The sequence below is a fragment of the Pseudopipra pipra genome, chromosome 2 (genome assembly GCF_036250125.1).
Source record: "Pseudopipra pipra isolate bDixPip1 chromosome 2, bDixPip1.hap1, whole genome shotgun sequence".
NCBI lineage: Eukaryota > Metazoa > Chordata > Aves > Passeriformes > Pipridae > Pseudopipra > Pseudopipra pipra.
Genome location: NC_087550.1, coordinates 11,688,603 through 11,712,321, shown reverse-complemented (window position 1 = coordinate 11,712,321; position 23,719 = coordinate 11,688,603). Strand labels below are relative to the sequence as shown.

General features: G+C 38.5%; 1 protein-coding gene across 3 annotated transcripts in view; it reads right to left on the bottom strand.

Moving 5' to 3' along the window:
- USP25 (ubiquitin specific peptidase 25) overlaps positions 1 to 23,719 on the bottom strand; it is an 89,167-nt gene that overhangs the window by 41,307 nt on the left and 24,141 nt on the right. For 2 of the 3 annotated variants that reach the window (XM_064643984.1, XM_064643983.1), the window contains 2 exons: positions 17,001 to 17,124; positions 10,874 to 11,036 (listed from right to left, as the gene is read on the bottom strand). In XM_064643984.1, the coding sequence (XP_064500054.1) occupies positions 10,874 to 11,036; positions 17,001 to 17,124 (287 nt within the window). Of the gene's footprint in view, positions 1 to 10,448; positions 10,584 to 10,873; positions 11,037 to 17,000; positions 17,125 to 23,719 lie in introns of those variants that run through there. The other variant, XM_064643985.1, reaches the window with a different exon arrangement.

Genomic DNA, 23,719 nt, shown 5'->3' with positions numbered 1-23,719 from the left:
AAAGATAATTCCCCAGTGTAAGGGTAAACAAGTGCCTGAGACCAACCAATTTCTGTGCCCAAAGTACCTCAGTGAGGAACTTACAGTTCTTCCTGTGATAAAGAGTTGTAAAGGAGACCTCCCATGGCCAACCACCCCAGTGCTTCAGAAACAGCCAAGGCAAAAGAATTTCCAGTTTGCTGAGCCATCTTTTGTCCTTCCAAACACTTTACATGGAGCAGCACTTCACCTCTCACCTGTTTGGTTTCAGCTACAGAAACTGTCACGGGGTCCCAGCAGGAGAAAACAGGCTGGATCTAAAAGGTGGATACTTCAGATCTACTGGCCTTGATCTGTTTACAATTTACCAAAGCATGCAGAATTTATGCATGCAAGGAGAATACTATAAAAGGTGGGTTTGTGGATTTGTTCCCCCCCCCACATCCCCAAGTGTATTTACACCCATTTAAAAGTTGTCATCTGGAAACTTCACCAAGCTAAGGCTGAGGTAAGTGATATCAATTCAAATTACCATGAAAATCAATAGATTTTTTTAGAATACCTCCCTCCTAATATGTCAGTTTGGGGGAGGGGAACAAGATAGTAAAAGAAAAGTGAGAATAAACAACAACAGAAATCCAATGTCAGTTTAGGTCATTCACATTAACAATGCTGAATGACAACAGACATACTGTGGCTGTCCCCTGCTATAGGTGATGATGTAGATGTATTTTCTATCATGCCAGAGAGAACCAGGCAGAGTTGTAGCTTCAAGATTGTAAGATACTAAACCCTTCACTTTTCTGAGTAGTGTTAACCTACATAGAGCCCAGATGCAATTTCTGAATATAAGTTGTCTTGGTCTCACCTAAAACACCCTGCTTATCCCTTTTCCCCCCTTCAAGTCTAGGATTATGAAACATAAGGACCTTGGCAGAATTTCGATTGCCTGAGTGAAGGATTAATTCAAGAACTGTGATGCTGCATTAACGGTGCAAGGATATAAATTAGTCAGCATATTAAATCCATAAAAGCTTAGCATGCAGCACAGGTCATTAAAAGCCACTGGCAGAGTCCTAAATTAGTAAATTTACTGACACCAACAATACTCAGAGAGTAGGAGAACAGTACTTCTGAGTCTAGATAAAAGATGACCTACCAAGCTGCTGCAGAAAGCTTCACAGAGGCTCTGTGATGGATTCTTGCACATCCTGTAGGCACAGGGCACTAAAAACAGCTGTTTCACCAACAAACTGACAAAAATATTTTGTTTTTTTCTTCCCAGCATTGGGAACGAGAAAAAAAAAAAGGCAAAAAATTTTGCACAAGAACTAGAGAATTTTTAATAGGGATCACCTTTATACAAGTTTACATGAAAACCTTAAGTTCATAATACCATGAACACAGACACCTTCCCATTCAATTCACAAAGGTTAAGCTTGGAAGGACAGAAGGAAGAAAGGACAGAAGGAAGAAAACCAAAAACTAAATATATATTACTAAGAGAGCTTGAAAAGCTACGCTTTGGCAGGGAAAAAGAGAAGTCTGCATTCCTACAGAGCTCCTAAATGAATTCCTTCAGGTACTGGCATTTAGCTAAAACATGATCTTGTTTAATTTGAAAGCTTACCTATGCATTAACACATCACAACACCCATTTGCCTTGTTTAGTCATCTGGGACATTTTAGGCATTTCTAATTTGACATTTACTCTAGACCATATTCTAGTACCTTCATTCTGTATAGCAAGCAGAGAGCAACCTTAATTAAGTCCTAAAAATAAAAAGCAAAAATAGGGCTCTATGTCAAAATATATTATTTGGAATAGTTTGCCTCTGCCAACATGACAAATGAGATTTATGTTCTCACCTCACTTTATAAACAATTTCAGTCGTTTATGGTATATAGAGCTAGTTTTAGTGAGGTAGATTGGGCATTATTGGAGTTAACTTTTTATTCATGGTAATAATCTATATCAAAGAAATGCCTCAAATTGAATATTAGTGTCCAAAGCTCCACATTGAAAAAAAGTGGCCAACTAAGTCTCATTCTCTCCCACTTTCAAGTCGTTTGGACTCTATATCCCTACATCCTGAGAGAACTGGAACTGTTCAGCCTAGAAAAAAGATGTCTTCAGGGTGACCTAACTGTGGCCTTCCAGTGCCTGAAGGGAGCCTACAGGAAAGATGAAAGGAGACTGTTTACAAGGGCCTGGAGTGACAGGACAAGGGGGAATGGCTTCAAACTGAAAGAGGGTGGGTTTAGATTAGAAGTTAGGAAAAAGTTCTTTACTGTGAGGCACTGACACAGGTTGCCCAGAGAAGCTGTGGCTGCCCCATCCCTGAAAGTGTTTAAGGCCAGGTTGGCTGGAGCAACCTAGACGATCTTTAAGGTCCCTTCCAACCCAGGCCATTCTATGACTCAAATTTGGTAGAATCACTTCTCTCTCCCCTTAAGGCCTTCCCCACTTTTTCTATTTATTAATCTACCTTTTCCCTTTTGGTTTATATTCTTGAACTTACTTTTCTCACAACAAAGTCCATGAAGTGGCTGTTTACTGCCTGCCCTGCTTCTCCTTACAACTCACACCAGGGCTGCCTTCTACTCCACTTGTGTGTGTCTTATTCCTGTTAAGTGGTAAATCCTGTTTCCAGAATAGAGACTAATGACAGGCATTAAGAAAATTTGAAAGTAACCCAAAACATATTCATGATAGCACTTCTTTACATATACTGAGGTTTTGGCACAGTCCAAAGCCTTTCTGGCATTCTTTAGAAAACTGCATATAAGGAAGACAGAAGGGAAGTGAGGAAAGTAGCTTTGAAGCTGGGATTTGAGCAGGTTCCTGTTCAAACTTCACTGCAAAAACATAGGAAGAGGGGTTTTTTCTCTCTGCCTCTCTGAAACAAAAACTCCTACAGACAGATACAACAGTCTCATGGCTGAACTTCAGCAGAACAACCCCACATGTACAGTGGTAGCAATCAGTGAAACATTCAGCTATTTCAAAGTCAGAGAGATTCCATCTCATATCTCCAAAGCTTTGGAAAGTACCCCTAAAAGGACAGTTTTATTTATAAACAGACAACCAATCAGCATTCCAAACTGCTGATAACCAAGGTATAAAAAGCAGTTTTAAGCGGTCGTGTTTTGCGTTCCCAAAAGGCTGAGGTGCAACATGGAAGAAGATGGAAAACAGCTTGCATACTGTTTGATCTAGAAAGTCAAACTAACTTAAGACTGCTAGCAGACTTGGGTTAAGTCAACACTTTAAACAAACATCTCACCATGGTATTACCAGCCTGCATTTAGAGAACATTTACTTGTTTATAGCAACTAACTCAGAACATTACTGCAATTCAGAAGACAGCTAAGTATGATATGTGTCCAGAAGAATTCACTTTATGCTTGTGTCTTGGCACATACTAAAAAATGCCATTCAACCACTCCTCTATTACATGGGTCAAAGCAAAAAAAACCAAATCTGTTAGGACATAAAATAACAGCCAACATTTCCCTACATGGTTACAATTTTTAACTTCTTGCATAGATGAAATATGTGATATAAACTTCAACAACACACCTAAACAATGCAATGCCCTTCTACATCTAGGAACTGCACATAGGACTGCAACCAAATACTTATCCTGTATCCTTTATTTTACTTAAATGAGCACCTATTTATGAGTCAAAGCTAAAGCCATCATCCAATAAAGCTTTCCAAACCCTCACAACAGAAACTTCTGCAACACTAGGTATCACTAAATATAAGCTAAAAGTTTGAAAATCACACAAGCAACCTGAGGGAACTGAGGACCACAGAAGAAAAAAAAAGCAGTAAAAGGAATATCCTGTAGGTAAATATTATAGGATGACTGAACTTGGAAGCGACAAGTCAATCTTTACAGGGAAACAGAGGGAGTGACAAAGGGATAGGAAGCAAGAAACTAGATTTCCAACATTATTATTCCTCTGCCCATGAAACTCGACAGAACAGTTTATATCATGTATCCCCCACCAACACCCACCCCAGGCTATTCCACAGTGAAAACAGTGGAAAGAAAATATTCCATCAATGACCATTCAAACCCAGAGGTTGAGCACTGGATGTTTTCAATATGCAACCTTCCAGTTTATGCCCAGGGAAGCAAGGGAGTCATGTACAGTGTGTATGTGTGTGTGTATATATATATGTATATATGCAAATTTTATTATGTAATCTTAGGATTTTTGGTATTAATGCATTCCCACATCATCCATCACAATCCTTTCCATTCATCATGACAAATAAGAAACATAAACTAATGTAAAAGTTAGATACTTGTGGGAGGCTGCTTCAAAGATGGTAAGAACAATAGCTGAGCCACCAGCTGGGAAGAAAATACTTGCTTGATTCTCACCCATCAAACTGCCTTACTTCTTCCCAGAACTAGAGGGAGATCCTAACCCCACATATATTGACATCAGGAAAGCAAGAAGGTTGTTCCCAAACACAGTGCAACAGACTAAAATGCTGGAAGCAGTGGTAGGGACCTTGAAAATGAAAGTCAAAGGGCAACCATGGAGATTTGTAAGACACTAGTTTGTTGATTCTTTGTTCTGCAAGCTATGTACTTTTGTGGAAGAAAAAAAAGTCTCATTTTTGGATGACTAACCAGACCCTGACAGAATCCCAGAGAAAAGAGTGTGGAGATGCCAAACCCCAGCTGTCCTGTTGGGATACCTCATTTGGTAAAGGGAATGGCTACAGTCCAGATAGGCCCTCTGGAAGTCATGAGACCCAGGAAAACACTGCACTTAGTGCTTTAGGCATGGGACTGGGGGAGGGGAAACAGAGCAACAGTAACAGTACAATTTTCATTGATTCCCCACACACTTTCTTCCTTCCATCAAAAATCTGTCTTGGCACACTGAGTGGATAACATTCACTAAACAACCAACTACTCGGCATTTCCCGTGACACCTTTATCAAGGAGCAAGCCCTGCATTATTTCTCACACACAACCAAAACCCTGGTTTGGGACTCCAAAAGAGAAAGTTAGTATTGTGCAATGTCTTAAAGCAAAACATCTGGGAGACAACTTGTACAGGCAGCAAGCCTAAGACATGATTCCAACAGCACATCCGTGTCCTGTGACTTACCCACCTTCTACATCCCGTGTCCTGCAAACGCTTAACTCGTGCTCAGCATGACACAAAGGAGCTGCTTCACAGGCTCCATACATGTATTATTTATAAGCCATTTTCAGACTATAAACTCTTATAGCCAAGAAAAACCGTGAAGTTACCTTTTCACAAGGGAGCCACTAAAATCTACTGCGAAAAAAGTAAAAACAGAGCTACATTTGTGGTTTGTTTCTTTAAAGAACTTGGTATCTGAAGTTCTATTTCAAGAGCAGACATATGCAGTTACAATAATCAGAATTAAAATTAAAAAAAAAAAAACAACAAACAACACACAAACAACCTTCTAGAAATATTATAAAACCTTAAGATTTAGGGGTCCTTTGGGCCCTTCTACTGTTTAGTTACATTAACTTTTATAGCAAAAGCATGCACGGGTGAACTCCTGTCAAAAACACAGGTTTATTACAAGTTCAAGAGGAGGAAGAAAACTCATTGAGGAACTTGATTCATTTCTTGGTCAGTAAGGAAGAAACAAGCACCCTTTAATACAGTTTTGTTTTGACATATTGTCTTGGGGACTCAATTTTAAATACAAGTTATTATCAAGTCAATAGTCTTCAACAGCAGGGCAGATTTTTAGAAGTTACACTGTGGAAAAAATATTCCTGTTCATTCTAGTAACACTGAATATAACTGTTGAAAGCAAAACTTTGTTTTGGAGCTCTCTGAAGAGAGACTCTCTGGTTCCTCTGCAGAAGAGGATGACTTCCACATATGTAAATTACTCTATGGCACAAATAAATACAGGTTAAAAAGCAGTATTTCCAGCAATGTTTGAATCTTGTTAGGGCTTGCTGTCACTCACTGCAAACGTCTATTAAGGAATTTCATGCTTGTAAAGCAAATGCAACAAACCATTTATGACTGAATTTGACTAAGTCAATTAATTGGTGACTATAGAAAACAACCTTCACTGTATAAGGAAACTGTCAAAATGTCAAAATCTTTTTTTTCCCTTAACAAGCACCCCTTAAATAGAAGGAAGATTTTTCTTTCTTTGCAATTTAGTTTTAGGTTATATTACACAATATATCATTGTGACTGACAGTAGTTAACATTTAGATATTGTTGACCTATGTGATGTGTCAGGTTTCAAAAGACTCCCAATGAAAGCAAGAAAGTACTCCTACATAGTCAATGAAACCCAAGTAATCAATCTGCCCTGTGGATAAATAAATATGGTATTAGCTAATGTTCTAAATTAACATGCATTAAATTTCCTGGGATGGTTGTTTGAAACATAAATCTTCCTGGCTGATAGACAATATTAATAACCTAATTTTTCAACCAACTGAAGTTATAAATCTTTCAATGGTTTACTTCAATTATATCCCATAGATGTAAATCCAGACATTTCACTATCTTTTAGGATCAAACCATCATAATTCCAGGCACCACATACTTTCACATAGTATGGCTCGTGACCATAAGCACTAGCTCTTTATAATCTGTTTTCAAGGTATAAAGTTGCAGGCTGGGTATAAATAACATGAGATCATAGGTCTAGCATAGGTTTTTACATTCTCTGGCCTCTGTTCTTATCTCTGTGGTTCATGACTTAAAAATTCAAGTTTCCATGAAAACATTTATTTAAACATTTGCAGTTTCCTGTGTATAAATGTCTTTCACAGAAACACACATACACATAAAATCAGTCATCTTGAGATTTGGGACTACTATGGAATGTAAAATCTGACTGCACAACAGAGAAAGTAAAACACCAAGTCGTATTAGGTCCATGGAGATCTTTATGGAAATAATATGTTTCTTTTTATTAACACTAAGACAATGTTTCTGCTATTGCAAAAAGAGCTATGCATGTGACGGAATAAAGAAAGAAAGAGAGATGATCAAGGGAAACACAAAAAGATCTCTAGGAAAACAGAAAATTCAAACACCAGTTAGATTACTAGATGCTGAAAGGAAAGAGGCCTAAGAACAGAAAAACCTCAGTGGGAGGGGAAGTCATAGAACAAATAAAGAAGTCTTTCCATTTCATTATCTACAGCATTAAATACAGGTAACCTGCAAGTAAGTAAATCCTTCCCATTAAGAAACCAAAACAAACAAACAAAACAAAAAGAGCCACCACAAACAAAACCAAAAACCTCAAAGAAGTCAAACAGTACACAGATAATACTAATCCAACTTATGTGCCTTCCAAAAGAAAAAAAGGGCATCTGTTCCAGCCTGAGGGGAGGTTAGTGCACATTCACCAAGACTGCACTGGTAAGCAAAATTCAGAAGTGATCTAGAAAGGAGAGGAAGTTTTGACCACGTTTGCTCAGTACAGAAATACACAGTGTTGTAAAAACAAGAGCTGGCAAAGATGAACTGACAGACGGGTCGTATAAGACTGATAACAAGAAAGCCAAATTCAACACTGATAAGTGTACAGTGAGGTAGGTGGTGCAAAGTAACCCTAGAATTTACAGAAAATGATGTGCTAACTAGCGTTATTCAAAACTTGGAATTTATGGCAGATCGTTCCATGAAAGTATCAGTTCCACACATGAAGTAGAATAACAGTTAAAAGCAGAATAAAATAATTAAGAAGACAGAATGGAACAGAAAACATGACTATATAATCATAAGGTAATTCAAGTCAAAAGAGAACGATGGAAGCCTCTTGTCAAGCCTCCTGCCTGACCTCACAGGAGGTCACCTGGGAGATCAGACCAGGCTACTCAGGGCTTTTTTTCAGGCATCTTAAAAGCCTTCAAGGTTTGACAGACCCTGCAACAGCCTCTCTGGGCAACCACCACTGCCTGCCAGTCCTCATGGAAAAACATGCCTTATATCCAGGCTGAATCTTTCTTATCTCAGTCACTTGCATTGCCTCTCATCCACACAATATGCACTGCTGTAAAAAGCCTGGCTCCAGTTAATCAGAAACATCTTTGATTCTCCATGACCTCTCAGACATGAGAGAGTTGCTCTCCTAAGACTTTTCCCCACTTTCTCTCAGCACCACTGGATGTAGCTCAGTGGGTCCTGGACTTATTATGGGTGAAGTTTCCTCAAGTAATCTCTGACTCAAATCCTTAACCCTTGATCAGAGTTCTCCCAACTATGCACAATGGTCTTGGAGACTTCACTGGTGAAGACTAAGGCCAAGCAAGGCACTGAGTACCTCACCTCCTCTATTCAGTAGCAGAACCATGTTCTCCTTGCTTGGCTTTCTATGATCAGCATACCATCAAGAACCTTTTCTTGTTACCCTAGACATCCTTTGAGGCATCAACTCTAAGATAACTTCCACTTTCCTAACACCAATCCCTGCATGCCTGGACAGCATTTCCAATCTCCTCCTCAGTAGCCCATTTCTGCTTCCAGATCCAGCACACCACCTGCTTGCACTGGGGCTTGGCCATGAGCTCCCTGAGAGCAAAATGGACCCTTCTGGCAATCAGGGGATGCTCTCAGCCTTCCTGAGCAAATCTGCTCTTCCGAGCTGCCTGCTATGGAATCCCAGAAACCAACTTCCTGAAGAAGACAAAGTCTGCTCTCCTGAAATCCAGGGTCTGCTACTCCTTCCTTGCTCCCATCAGGATCTTGAACTCTACTATTTCATGGTCATTGCAGTCAAGAGTATCCACATTACTACATCTCCAGTTTTCCCACAGCAGATTCAGCTGTGCATCACCCCACCAGTTGGCCCACCAGTGCTCATGCCAAGAAGTTGTCCCTAATACTCTCCAGAAATCTGGTTTAATTGTGTGCTGTTATGGTGGACCCAGCAAGACTCAGGATGCTTATTAAAGCTCCCCAGGGGAACTACAGTAATCCAGACTTCTTTGCCTCTAAAGAAGGCTTTGTCCACATCCTCATCCTGAGGAGGGTAGTCTGTAATAGACTAATCAAGGTGGTACCTTTACCAGCCTCTCCTCTGAACCTGATCCACAAACTCTTATCTTAAACTGTCATCTTTGTCCCACACAAGTATCACGCACATTTGAGCTATTCCTTCATGAGGAAACAAACACTTTTCCTTGTTGTCCTTACTTGTCTTTCCTGAAGAGCCTGTATCTGTCCATCATACCACCTCAAATTCATAGTCCACTCACACCTTAAGAACTTTCCTGGTTCCCCAGCTAAAACGCTACTAGAGCAGGAAAGATCCAGAGAACAGCAACAAACTGGATGAGAGGTTAGAACAGATTCTCTACAGGCTGCAATTCAGCAGCCAGCCTGGAAATAAAGGTGTTAAAAGAGAGCAGGACAGCAGCCCACAGAACTGTAACAGCAATCAACTTCTAAACTCTCCACTAGGAGACATGGAGGCCACCAGACAAAGTTAGTGGGAATCAGGTTCAAAAAACAAACAAAACCATGGCAGCTCTTCATGCAATACGGAGCACAACTATGGAAATCCTACTCAAAGGACCCTGTGGGTGCAAGAAGTTGGCAAGGTTCAAGGAAGACAAGTACGTACAAGAGAGGCCCACTGGGATTTTACTGAACAAATTGCAAAGGGTTAATAAACTCCTCCAAGGTGAAATTAGTTGGAGGCTCAGGAGTGTTTTACCAGAGCAGTATCATGCAAACTGTGCTCCTCTGTACATATCCATTTGTGGAAATTGCTAAGCAGAACATTGATCTAAATGGACTCAGCCTGAAGTACAACAGCCATCAGTATGAAAGCAACAGTATTAGTTTATGTAAAAGTGCATCAGCCTGACAGTAATTTGTTAAAAATGGGTATTAAATATTTTATTTGCTTCCTCTCAAAATGTCAGACTACGAAAAGTTACAATATGCCAAACTCACTTCTTGTACGCTAAAAATAAATTCCCCCTATTGTATTACAGTTTCACATACAGTTTTCTGTGCACTGGAGTACTTTTCAGTAGATCTGCAGATTATTTACAAAAACATATATAGATTTAGCAATCACTTCTAAAAGAAAATCTCCTAAAAGATGGATTCATAAAGTTTACGTACATGAACTATTGATATAAGAACATTAGTTTTCACTAGACAAGTTGCAGTATCTGTACTTATTTCCCTATTTACCCTATCTTAAAAAACAAAAAAGCTATCTTAAAAAACAAAAGATTTTAATTAAGCTACATATACACAAAAACAGACACACACATTGGCTGTATTAGGTAAAACAACCCAAACCAAAACCTGCAGCTGTATCAGACCTTCTCTTTCCTCTTTTTCAGGTTTCCTTCTTTATCAGTTGTTCCTTCTTTTACCCTACCCAGCTATCCATCCCCTTGCAGCTATTCTAGTAAGCACTCTATGACTGAGGGTGTCTCATTTCCTCCACCTACCTCCATTGTCAGCCACCCCCTTTCAGACATTTGCATGCGCTCCTTTTAATATAAAAAGTCGGATCCTCATCTGTAATCCAATTTTCACATGTTTTTAGGCATCCACAATTGTCACTGATGTCAGTATGAGCTGCAGACGCCCAGGATCTTCAGAGACTCAACTCCTTGTCTTCTACAACTTCTTAATGAGAAACATTTTGAAGCTTCACTTAGTTATGCTACCAGTACTTTCTACACTTCAATCAGACTTATGGATGAACACGTTAAGGGATGCAATAAATAAGTAATGCTCAAAAACATCTCATGCAGTGGCCTAAACTTCCCAGGAAAAACAGATATTTTAAGTTATTCACATAAAATAAGCTAACTCACCTCACAACAGATACAATGAAGGGTACACACAGCTAATTGAGGGGGGTGCTTACCTGAATGACAGCACTAAACCAGCACGTGTTGCCAACATTCTTTAATCCTACTGGACAGTTGTCTTGCCGCTTCCGATCATAAGGGTTTGGAGAGTCACTCCATACCTCGGGATGTGTCCTCTTTAAACTTGCTTTATTTTCTGCAATACTGGCTTCTAGAACTCTTTGGGAACAGAAGGGAGGGAAAAATGTGAGAAAAAAGCAAAAACCAGCACAAATCCCAAAAAACCTACCATATACTAAAATACCTTCAACTACTAATACAGACATGTTAATAACATCATTCACTTATTGTTGCTGAGCCTGGTTTTAAACTTATATACAATAATATGTCTTTAAAAGTAAGATGCTATTTTACTTTTATCTATGTTACAGTATTTCCATTACCTTTTGCAAAATGGTATCAGTGAGTGCATGAATCTCCTGTGAGAGCTCAAGATACAAGTGCCATGTCTGCAAGTCATCAATTATTTAAGAACCAGATTCCAACAGGATGGACAAATTTTAGGCAGCACTAATAGTGTAGTGCTTTCATCTACAAACGCTTTTATCGCTATGCAAAGCACAAAGTCACCAATCTTTCTTTTACTGACAGGAAGCCAAAGCTGGCTAGGCAACTTTCAAAAATGAAAGCAGTTTCTTAGTTTCCATTTTTGCAACTTATGCAACTGTGTTAATCACTTTACATAGCAAGCAATTACTTTATGAGCCATGGAAAGACATCTCCCCCCCATTTTTCAAAATGCCACCCAACAAGTTAACTGTATGCTTCAATGACCACACTCTTTGCAGGAAACTGTTCCTAAGTGATTTATGCTGAATATCCATATTTCACATGGCAGTAAGATCTGATGGGTGTGAAACTCTTAAGCTTCACTCAACACAATATTTCTGTATCAGCACATATGCTTAGTGTGGTGACAAAGCACACCTTAAGGGTAATTTGTGGTAGGCATATTCTAAATAGAAAGATGGACATGGATATATTCAGGTCATGTAACAGTGGCTCTAACTCATAAGCAGAGCTGCCTGGCATGTGCACTACTGACATAGTGGTCACTGTCCCCAGCCATCCAGTCCAACTGTCATAAAACAGGCTGAGCTACTCTCCAGCTGCTGCATTTGCCAGGCACAGAATTCCAGGAGCTGTATGACAGTCTGAGCAGTGTGAAGGATTGCACCCCTTCAGTTCTAGACTCAGTAAACACCAAAGAAAAGCAGGTTTAGTCTGCTTTGCAAATGGAGTTCCTTAAGGACAATGTTTGAACAGTGTAGGGGGAAAAAAAAAAAGAAACAAGGACACACACGCAATGTAATCCCTCAGTTTCCTATCTACATTTCTGTTTCAAGCTATGTTCCTGTCAAAGAAAGAAAAGGTATGTTAGCAAGAACTACAAAGCACCATACAAATTTACTGCAGGTAACTGCTCTGGGGGACGTACTAATTCTTATTGCTACTTATTTTGAAATAAAATAGAATAAAAGAAGCATTCTGAATTTGAGAGACTGTTTAGTGCAAATACCACTTTTGTACCAATGTATCTCAGGAAAAACCTAAAACTGGCAATTTCCTAAGGATTAATCAATTTCTAACATTTATTTTTTGACATATAACTTTGTTAACAGCACTGAAAGGACAGGCTTATAATCCTCTAAGACCTTCTGCTCTGACACCTCTTCAAATAATGCTCAGGGATGGAACTCTTCAATAGTTGATGATTCTCAAAGTCATTTACAATAATGTTATCTCACAAGCAAACCTCAAAATGTAAAAAAAACCAGTTAAATTTATATCTCTTCTCACCAATACAATTCTTTAAAAGTTTTAGATGACCAGTGTATCTCTGCTTTGAGAGCAAAAGTTATTCAATGGGGACATTAAAAATCAATCAAAAAAAAAGTCATACATATGTAGTTCAAATACTTTCCCATGCAGGTAGAATTACTAAACATCTTGTTTAAAATAAATTGAAGGGACCTTTAAAACTGACAGGAAGATTGACAGACTGGAATAAATTTAGAATGATGTTGTAACAGGACTACAATACCTACTCCACACTACTTGTGTTTCAGGGAAACAATCAAACTTCCTTCCCCCCATCCCCAACCTCAAGAGTATTTCAAGATATTTCAAGATTGTCAAAAAAATAAGTATTCTAAAACTGAAACAGTTCGCTGATCCCAAGGGTATTACCATTCATCAGCTCAATTACCTACTAAAATTTCTTCCTTGATTTTGTGTTTCTTTAGCAGGTAAAGGATTTCCTTATCTCTAGCTCCACCTCAAATCTGTTTCCATGTATCAAATACAGCATTGGATTCTCAAAGCTTCATGATATTTTTTCCTTAATTTTACTATTAAGGTTATCTATCCTCAGAGAGCACATGGAATAGCTGCACATTCTACGTGCCAAATTCATTTTCATTAAAGCTGTGATGCAATGAAATAAAAAGTAAAAAGTGAAATAAAGTGTAGCGAGCATAGTAAATAGGAACCTAATGATCAGCTCAGAAGTTACATAAATGAATGTATTTACCATAGTGAGTATCTCTTATACTATAATGCTCACTGTATTACATTCAAACAGGGAGACTACCTGGATAAGGAATCTTACGCACAGCTCTGAACAAAATGAGCATCCTTCCAGAGAGTTAGCACAAGGATTTAGCAATTCTGATGACAGAGCTGAACCCCGACTTTGGGACCCTTGGGGACAACAGCAGCAGCTGCCAGCCCGCAGCCATAAGCGACGTGCAGGGTTTGGCATCTCTCCGGCCTCACAGGACCCAGGGCTCCCCAACCTCCGAGTGCTGGAATCGTGTTGGGAGGGAAATGCTGTAGCGAGGGCTTAGTTAATGCCAGGCTTGGCATTCGACTCGAAAGCAGTGTTTTATTTCTCTCTGTAACAAGCTGGGCATAGCCAAGCAGCTTTGGAGAGCTGCACAGGGCTCACCAGACAAAGCAACAGCCCTCGGGCAAAGCGAGTCCACGGCACAAAGGTTCAGTCAGACCACTCTGAGGAATCCCACGCAACATGCTGCAGGAAACCCCACTCTGTTGGGTTACTCAGCTAAAAGAACAAGGAAAGGTCTTTGTACTGTGACTGTCCTACAGCTGGACATGCAGGAATACCCCTGACTCTACAACCCTCCTAGGCTCACCTTGGATCTACACACAAAAACCACAGTGCAGAGTCCTCAGCAGTTTCAGTGACCGTGATTAAAAAGAAAAAAAAAAAAAAAAAAGCCTACGGGTTGTGCACATTCCATCCTTGTGCACTGACAGCATGGGCTCTCACTTTTATGTGGATACTACCCCAGGCTCAACACAGGCCAGCTAATTCCTCCTTTCAGCCGTATCTCCCTGGCTTCCCCAGTGAAGCCCTATCTGGCTGGCCTCAGACTCCTTCAAGCCACAAAAAGTAATATAAACAGGAGAAACTTTTTCGTATTAGGAAATACACTGATCATGCTCATTTCCATGGGAGATTTAAAGAGGGAAGAGTAAAAGACTTTAAGCGTGCCATGTACAAAATGTTCAGCTTGGACACTTGGACATTTCAGCTGCACTCCTCTCCTACCTACATAGTAATCAAATCTGTCCTCATTAAGTAGCACAAAGCAATTACATTCAGGAACACAAATTCTACGTGCATTACAACATTAATTACACAAGTCAAGAAATTCCATTAATTCTCCCTTGGAAACCCTAACAAAATCTGTGCAAGTTAGGTTCCAAACCACTATGAATACCTTTGGAAAAAAAAAATATCCTCCACACCAAAGGCTATTTAATTTTGCACACAACCTACATTTTTAAAAATGAAAGAATTCCATAGTTTAATTTGCTTATTATTGACTTCCTATTTGACTTCTGCTTCTTTTTTAATCTAGAAAATCAAAAGTAAATGGCTGCAGCTTGACTTGTTTACAACCACAGTGTTCTACTTTTTGTTTTGAGAAGTCCTGCGAAGATACTGTGCTTTCTATTGGAATGCCAACATTCTTCTGTAGGGTGTTAACTACAAAGTAATTTTTTTTAATTTTATTTATGAAAACAGACTGAAGTTCTGTCCTTAAGGAAACTGATTGAACAGTTCAGATCAAGAATTCAAGAATTCTGAACTTCCTGTATTTGTTCAACACTGACATAATTTGCCATCAAGTCAGGGTGCTTCTTGCCATATTACTGCCAAAATCTCCAAGATTCTTATTCTTCTCTGCCTCCATTCACAAGAAAAGTCCCAATCCCTTTCTTACGTCATGATATACTCTGGGTCTCTGAGTGATTATTTTTGTATGGCTTTGGGAAATGAATTTGTGCAACAGGTCCAAAGAATACTACAGCAAGCATAGAAAATGTGGTACAGTGTACCAAGGGGGGGATATGGCCTGCAACAAGCTCTTGATTTGGCAAATGTTATTGTGTGCAATTTTGCCCTTAAATACACAACTCTATTTCATCAAAAGACCAACATTTTCTCTGCATATAGCTGAACAGATTGTCTACATGCCTTTTTACATACAGAAAAAATGGCATACTTTGTTATTTTCTGCAGTCAGAAAAATATACGCTGTAATTTAAGTGGAAAGTATTTATAATACTAAGTTATGGCCTAAGCAGATAGGACCAAAAACCACAAAAGACACTTTCAGTTTGAGAAGTGAAAATCAAATTCTTCAGGGGAAAAAAACCTAAATCTTCAAGGCTCCCAAGAAGTGAGCACAGCAGAAGCAGTCAAAGCTTGGGGAAAGAAAAAAGGGAGAAAATTGTCCATATACAGAAATAGGTCCATCTTTCTGAGTGTCTGCCTAAATCATAACTCTGTAATTATGACAATTCTGTCCTTCAAAAAGGAACAGGCACAAGCTGAACTCTGAAACAGAGCTGGACAGAACTTCCACAGCACTCATATATACACAAATATTGAGGTCTTAGGAAAAAAAAAACCCATCCTTAGACGCTTCTCCCAATTATTAATGAGAATATAAATCCATCTCACCCTACCTTTCCCTGCTAAAATATGTTATCTTAAATTTATATAACAAGATGGCTTTTATCACAGACGGGGGGAGGAAGGATATGTTTACTCTCACAATTAGTATATTTTTCAAATGGAAAAAGAAAATTACTATAGGTAAAGTAATGTAAATAAACTAATAAAATATCCATATTCTCAGAGTTGGAATTTTCAGATAGAGTGAACTCAGAAAAGGAATTATTGTGGTTAATCGCCCCATCTAAATTATTTTTTTATAAAACTGGCCTTTTACAAGGAGACAGTACTTTACCTCCTAACAAGGGTCAAATCATTGCCTGCTTCCCCTACAACAAGTCTAGCCACAAATGAAAAACTCAACATCCCTCCCAAAGTCAGTCACGGATGGAAAAAAGACAAAAAACTAACATCCCTCCCACATAACCCTACACCCAGGCTTAGTTCAAGTCCCAAATATTTCATAATTTTATAAAAATTACCAAAAATATACACTGTACAAAAAGTTATAAAATCTGATCCAAAGTTCACATCATACCCAAACTGAGAAAGTTTATAAAACTTTAAATCAAGAAGTTAACTTCACTCAAAACTTATAAATCTTATTTGTTAAATAGGTTAATAACATACTTAATCAGCTAAAATAGAGCAGCTGCTCTTAGTATACTCAAGTCATAGTATTAACACCCCCTCCCTCAACCTCAGCCTTAGCACAGAGGTAAGTAAATGTTATTGTAAAATAAACACTGCAAAAAACAGGACAAAGTATTTATTAGCTTCTTAATTAAATTTTGTTTTCATTGCTTTTTACCTGATACACAAGAGAAACTTCTGGGTTTAGGTCCTATTTAAATATGACCATATATTCTCTATCTCCATCCACTTCCTCAAAATTTAAAAATATACATTCATATGAAACATACTATTAAATTCTAGTCCACACATAATAGACTATTTTCAAGTGTAGAACATACAATACATTAAAGCAACATCCTGAAGCCAGGCATATCAGTAGCACAAGTGAAAGTAAACAAGTTATTCTTTGTTAAATAAAAAGTTTAAAAAAAGCAATACAGGCCAATCTCCAACTCTTTAATTTAATTTCTGCTTTATATAAGTTGGTTGTTTACCTGCTAATGGCTTGTTCCTCATCTGTTATTCCAGTCTCCCTGAATGCCCTGTTTGATTCCTCCAAACTCAAGGCAATTGCCCTCTGAAGATCATCTTTATCATCTCCAGTGAGATCAATCACATCTGAAAAGCAAAACTATCTTTCTCAAAATTAAAAGTGAAACAGAATGAAAGGTAAGTCTTACTGTAGAGGAGAGAGAGCCCACATGGATTGCTGAGCACCATTCCAGTCCATCCCTCCTGGCCCTACACTCTTCCAACCACTAACCCTGCTAACAGCTCCCTCCTGCCTTCAAGCCAGATAAAAGCCTCACCAGCCTGCTCTTGCTAAGATATGAAGTTTCCCTTTCTCCTAACGTTCTTAAGTTTCACAAAGCTCTGGGACAAATTTAGGAATCCATGGTTTGTGAAAGACCTCTTGCAGCAATACACTTAAATGCATTACTTCAGCCACTGTAATCAGTTGTTTCAGGGAACACATGAAGAAGAGAACCTTCCTTAAAAAGAACACTGTAACTGGGCATAGTTGTTTTTCCCTCCTCATGAAGGAACACATATAAAGTTTTCCCAACACGGCCCCAAATTCTACAAGTATTTCTGTGCCCTGGTGAGCCAAATACTTTCACATGGTTTCATAACATGTGGGAGAGTGCATTATTCAACCTAATTATTTTCTATCCTGTCTGTGCATTCCTTTTCTGAACATATTTAAATCCAATTCCTGTCTCCTGGAATTCTCCCATCTCAACACGAGAACTAAGAAAACAAATACTGAAGACAAAATGAGGATCCAAACTTGGATACCTGCAGAATGCTGGATGGGCTACTGACTGGGTAATGAAGATGAAAACCACCTTATTTCTGCCTTCTTCTCCAGTTCCTATTATCTAAGGAATTAAATACTAATGTCCTGCATAAATCTCCTTGTTTCCTGAGGGCAACCACAGCACCCCCACTCCCAAGTAAGGTGGGATTCCACGACACACAACAGCATAAGTCATCCCCCCATCAGGCACAGCCAACAGCGATGTCCATCAACTGCACAAGACCTTCAGGAAAGCCAAGGTCATTGGTTATCGTGATTTCAAGGGGCAAAAGTCTCATTTTGCAAGTCGGCCAAACAGAAAGAGAGGGGAAGTGCAAAAGAGACTTTTAAGTGCAATATTAGACAGGCACACACACAGAGCATTGGCTGATTTCAGTCTCCCTCCTCCAAGGCCAAAGTTTACCCAAAGAGTTATGAAAGGGACTTGCCTCCAGCTTGAGGTTTGGCCTTTAGAAGCTGAAAGACTCTGGGAGAAAGAGATACAGCTTCAAAACTACCAGTTGTTCACGAAGAGGGATGAGAGGCTTGTCTGCATTTCTCTTTCCACAGGCCAACTCAATCGTACTCTAAGACGTTCTCAGCCTAGCTTCTGACTTTCCTCCTGGATGGGCTGACTTGCTGTAGAGACTGCAGCTTCCCCTATTTCCCTGGGGTTTCTTTTTTTGTGATCAGTGGATCAAAACAAAACACTGAACTTCATATACAAAAATCATTGCCACAGTTGTGCATGAACTCAAAATGGGATGACCTGTCCTTGCAGGAAGCTGAAACCAAAAAGAAGTTGTAAAAGAAGCTTCTCTGTTAACACCAGGATCTTCAAAACCTAGCATGGAAAAACACTATGATCATAAAAGCAGCATTTCCTAATTTTATTCTTACGTCTTCTACAGTCAGCTCAGATCTTCCAGCATAACAAAAGGATACTTCAACTCAGATGCTCAAAATTCTCCTTCAGAAGTACTAAAGCAATTAGAACCACCACCAGAAATCTCACCCAGAGAGGTTTTAATATATGAGCTGCCATGTTGAGAACAATGTAATTTGGGCTAAAATAACACCTCAACCTGGGTCACATACAAGCATGGCTCTATTCTACACCCTGAGAGCAGGAGAAAGGCTAGAAAGGTTGACAGCAATGAGAGGATCCCCTCACCATGTACACTACCTATTATGCTCTGAAATGTGGTGTTTGCGTTGTGTTTTCTACACATTTGCAAGGAGTCACACACAGCACCTCATGTCCCTTGAAGACATCTGTTTTTCTGAAAGTAGTAATAGTAGGCACAACTGAAGATGGAGTAAAGTCTCAACCCAGCAGCCACGCGTGCTGGTGGAGAAGTATGGATTACTCCCATTACTTCCTTACAGAGAAATATTCCTTTAGCTAGTCTCTATTCAGGTGAGAGTGATGAAATTTTTATACAACAATAAAAGACAGTTAGATTAAGAAGTAAGATCTTTTATATGGGGAGTATTTTCTAGAAAAGAACTCGTAACTTAGCTGAAGCTTATGTGTTTAACAAAACCTCTCACTTTTATACAAAAATCTATCCAGGTCAACTCCAACTCAGACTTCCATTGAAATATTCAACTTCTTTGCACCTCCTTAGCTCCTAATCTTTATTAATCTATACCAGCACTCTATGTGCTCAGAAGTTTATTGCCATTCACATTACCAGTGATTATATCATTTTAATATTAAAACCTCAAATTCTTGACTTCCGCTTGCTTTCAGAAAGCAGATGAACACAACGGTTTGTTTTGGCATGCAAGGGTTTTGGAGCAGGCAATACAGGATTCTCCTTAGAAATGTTCTTTTCACATATACATTGCCCCTGATTTGCATGAAAAAAAGACAATACAGTGAAGACCTGCTGCCAGATATTACCACCACATGCAAGTGGTGCAATCGATTTATGCCACAGAAAGTTTATCCAGCATAATTTATGTTGGAAAAATATATTTCTAAATATCAGCTAATCCATAGTAACCTACTCCATGCAAGCTTTTAGTTCATAGCACATGTAAAATCAAAATGTTTGGGAGATTTAAGCTAATGTATTTTAGCTCATGTTTGCTGTAGTTGGAGTAGGTTCAAGGTCTTTTTCAGCATCTCAGCTGACACAGTAACTCATTAAGCTGAAACAGCTCATGTATGACTTGAATCCCAAATCATAGATTATAAAGAAGAGATCTCAATAGAAGTCATCACAGAAGGGTACCAGTCTGACACTAAACTCCTCTTTCTAAAAAACCCAAAATAAATATATATATTACCTTGTCTGAATAGTTTCCATTCCTGTCAGATGGTTATGGATTATACAAGTGTACATATACTGCATGAAATTCATGCAGGTTTTTTTTCTTGCTTTTGTTTTAAAATACCTTCACATTTTGTGAATTCTTACACTGGAATGTTTATTTTATAGCAATTAGTAGTAGAATTCATTCATGAAACTGAGCTACTGAAGTTTCCTATCTGACCAACAGATTTCTGTGTTCCAGGTATGAGTTTGAAGAAAAAAAGATGACTTTTACCCAAAGTATTTATCAGACACACGAGTCTTCTGTGATAGGCTGAAGGATGCATTTCATAAAGATGTAAGAATAATGCCACTTGTCCAAATGTATAGTTACCTGGCTTTAGTTTACATATGCTGATTTTGTAATACTCCTCTCATTTAGGCCACAGAACACTTTAATTCTCACTGGCTCATCCTCATAAAGGTACTTCTCACCATATGTCACATAGCCTTAGAAAATGCAAACCTTCTCAACCAGGCCATGACTATTAAATAAACAAAAAAGTTTGCTTATGAAAAAATTCTCTATGAACGAAGAAACTGCTCATCAAAACAGTCTGGCTTAGTGCATTCATGTTTATTCAACTACAATTAACATGCATAATTAATCATCTGTTTTACTAAGAAATGTATTCTTGGTTTACAGCATTATTATATAACAATGTGTGCTTCTGGTGCATAAGATTCAGAGAGTTTGACATTGTTTGTAATTCTACAAAGCAATTTAAGTTGTATATTGAAATTTGTGACAAATATACAAATGTATATATAATAAATGCACTCACTATATAATATTTCTTCCTTCTTCTCTAAAATAACTTCTTATTAATCTGTTTACTTAGGAAGTTTCTATCATCATTTAAATAAATGGTTCTTATTTGGTTATTGTCTAGGTTATTAAAATAATTACTGTGTTATTGACTTGTTATTTATATAAGGAAGAGGCAGAGAGTAGGAGCTTCAGACTCCTTTTAAGGAATCTGGGAAACTCAGCATGAGGGACAGATCTGAAGTAGCAACTGGACCCAGGGACAGTCAATAAACATCCACAGTGATGCAACAATTGGAACAGGGAGAGAAAAACAAAGGGGCAGCCCAATGGATAGGTGTCAAGTATGAAAACCCAGCAAGATTCCAATTTCAACATATCAACAATATAAAAAGAATAAAAAGGAAGTTAAGACTACACCCATTTTATTTATTACGAGCAGAGTTAAGCAGAGTTAAGTTCTACTATCCATTCTGAGATGTTAAACTCAAGATGGTCTTGGGCTTCTACGTGAAGATTTAAAGGAATTTAGGTGGCTGTATATGCCCATTTTGGTTAAAACTGGATGAGGAGAAAATACACAGCATTGCAGCAACTACTCAGCCAAGTCAAACAGCTTTACTAACGCAGTAATGTTTGCCACCACTGTCTTACACTTTCCTCTTCTCAGCTGCATTTACAATGTCCTACAAAGATAACACCTTAATCTGATGACTCTCACATGGACAGGGATGGGAAAGAGATAAGTAATCATTGCACAAGGGAATGAGTGAATCTGTAAGATTAAAGAAGGACCTCAAGGTACAAGACTCTTGACGTTTTGAAGCAGGGGACCCTGCCATACCAAGCTAGAAACACTCCCAGGAACCTGGATGGAGATGACACAAATAATCCCTGAAACAGAAGGAAATGTCATGAAGACACAGAGCAATGGCTGAGTTAGGTAAGGTGACAGAAGAAGGCAGTGTCAAATTCTAATCACAGAAACAATGAACGTACAGCTGTAGAATGAGGAGTGACTGGGACTTGTGCCAAGAAGGACCTAGGACCTACAGCCAATTCATGTTCAATCTGCAATTCACATCACAGCACAGAAGAAAATATGATGTGTTTCACTTTTGTCAGAGTACTACATGGATATTTATAGATTCACCCATTTTTCTTAAAAACCAAGCTGAGTGTTTTCAGAGCTATAGTTCAGAAAAAAGGCAGAACTATCAAAGAAGGCCTAGAAGAGAAGAAAAAAAATTACAATAGAGACAGGAAATGGATCCAAATACTCAGAAAGAATTTGTTTAGTTTAGGTCTGAGAAAAAACACCATCTTCAAGCATGCAACACTTCATCTGAGATAAAAGGAATGAAGTGTACTATAATTTCCACCAGGGACAGCACAAGGAGTAAAGGACTTAACCTGAAGCAAGAAGGATTTAGGCAAGACATTAGGAGTCTAAAAGTAAGGAAGTAAGCACCAAAACAAACTACCCCATAAACTTTTCAGAGTCTCTAGAATGGTTTGTAAGAAATGTAATATAAACATCACTTTGGGAGATTTTAGGTGCAGTTAGGTCTAAAGTCTACCTCACTGCGAAGGGCTGACAGAATGACTTTTGAAATCCATGCAAAGGCTTAAACTCCAAGAACAGGAAGATACAAAAAGCCAGAGGCAATGAAGTCTACAATCCTCAAAATTGCTGTGTGTGGCATTTAATAGTTATATTGGACTATGACCTTATAAAAGGGCTTGAAATCTTTTGTTTTGGCTATGGAATGTGCAATTACAAAGACTAATAATTCAGTTTCAGTGAAAAATAACTGGGAGTTTTCAAAACAAGAGAAGAAGAGAATTTGTCTTGACAGCTGTTTCATTTGAAGACAATACAACTTCTAAAATATACGCCTTCTCTTCATTCTGCTGCTTCCTTTAACCCTGAGTTCTGTAAGTTCCTCCAATAGGAAGAAAACAGACACATACTTAGCAATGCAACAGTTCTGTTGTGCAGCCATAGATGAAATACACCAAAAAAAAAAAAGTTTCTAGAGAAATCAATACAGTAAAAATATTGGAAAGTACTACTAAACTTCTACTGATTTGCTTTAACTGCAATGCCTAGGATTTACTCTACTAAATGGAACCTTCAAATGATCTTAGATTAAAAGGAATGCATCTCTACATTGCGAGACTAATGCTTAAGCACCTTCTGCTCACTAACAGATTGCAAGAAGGGAAAAAAAATCCAAAATATTGAAACCACCTTTGCAAAGGATCAGATAAAGTATGCATCACTCTTGATGTGAAATAATGGCACTTGCAGGTGCTTGCACATGCCATTTTGAACAGGCAAAAAGGCAAGCACCATGAGCCACACTGATTGTGCAAGTCAGTCTTTGCTTTAAAGACAGAGTAGATTTTATTCAAACTCATTAATATTTTTACAGCTGTTGAAATGTTGCATTTGCTAATAAGAGAAATCAGATTTTCTTATACTTCCTACCATACAAGATGGAATTCTCAAACAGTTTATGACCACTGTCACTTTTGTAAGAGCCAGCACACAATCCAGGCTAATTGCTGGCTGCTAAGCTATACGTAAGCATTTTTATTTTACCCCTTAACTAAGAAACCATTTCAAAGAAATGCAGTCAGTCAAGCTTGCAGAACACATCTGATATACCTTTATGTGAGGAATACATTCAACAGGCTTTGTAAGTGATTGGCATAAAAGACAGCTCTGATATTTATCTGTGACTCATTCCCAGTTTGGATGCTTTACCTTGGCCGGACAGCAAAGCTCAGTGACTCATGGCATCATAAGTTCCA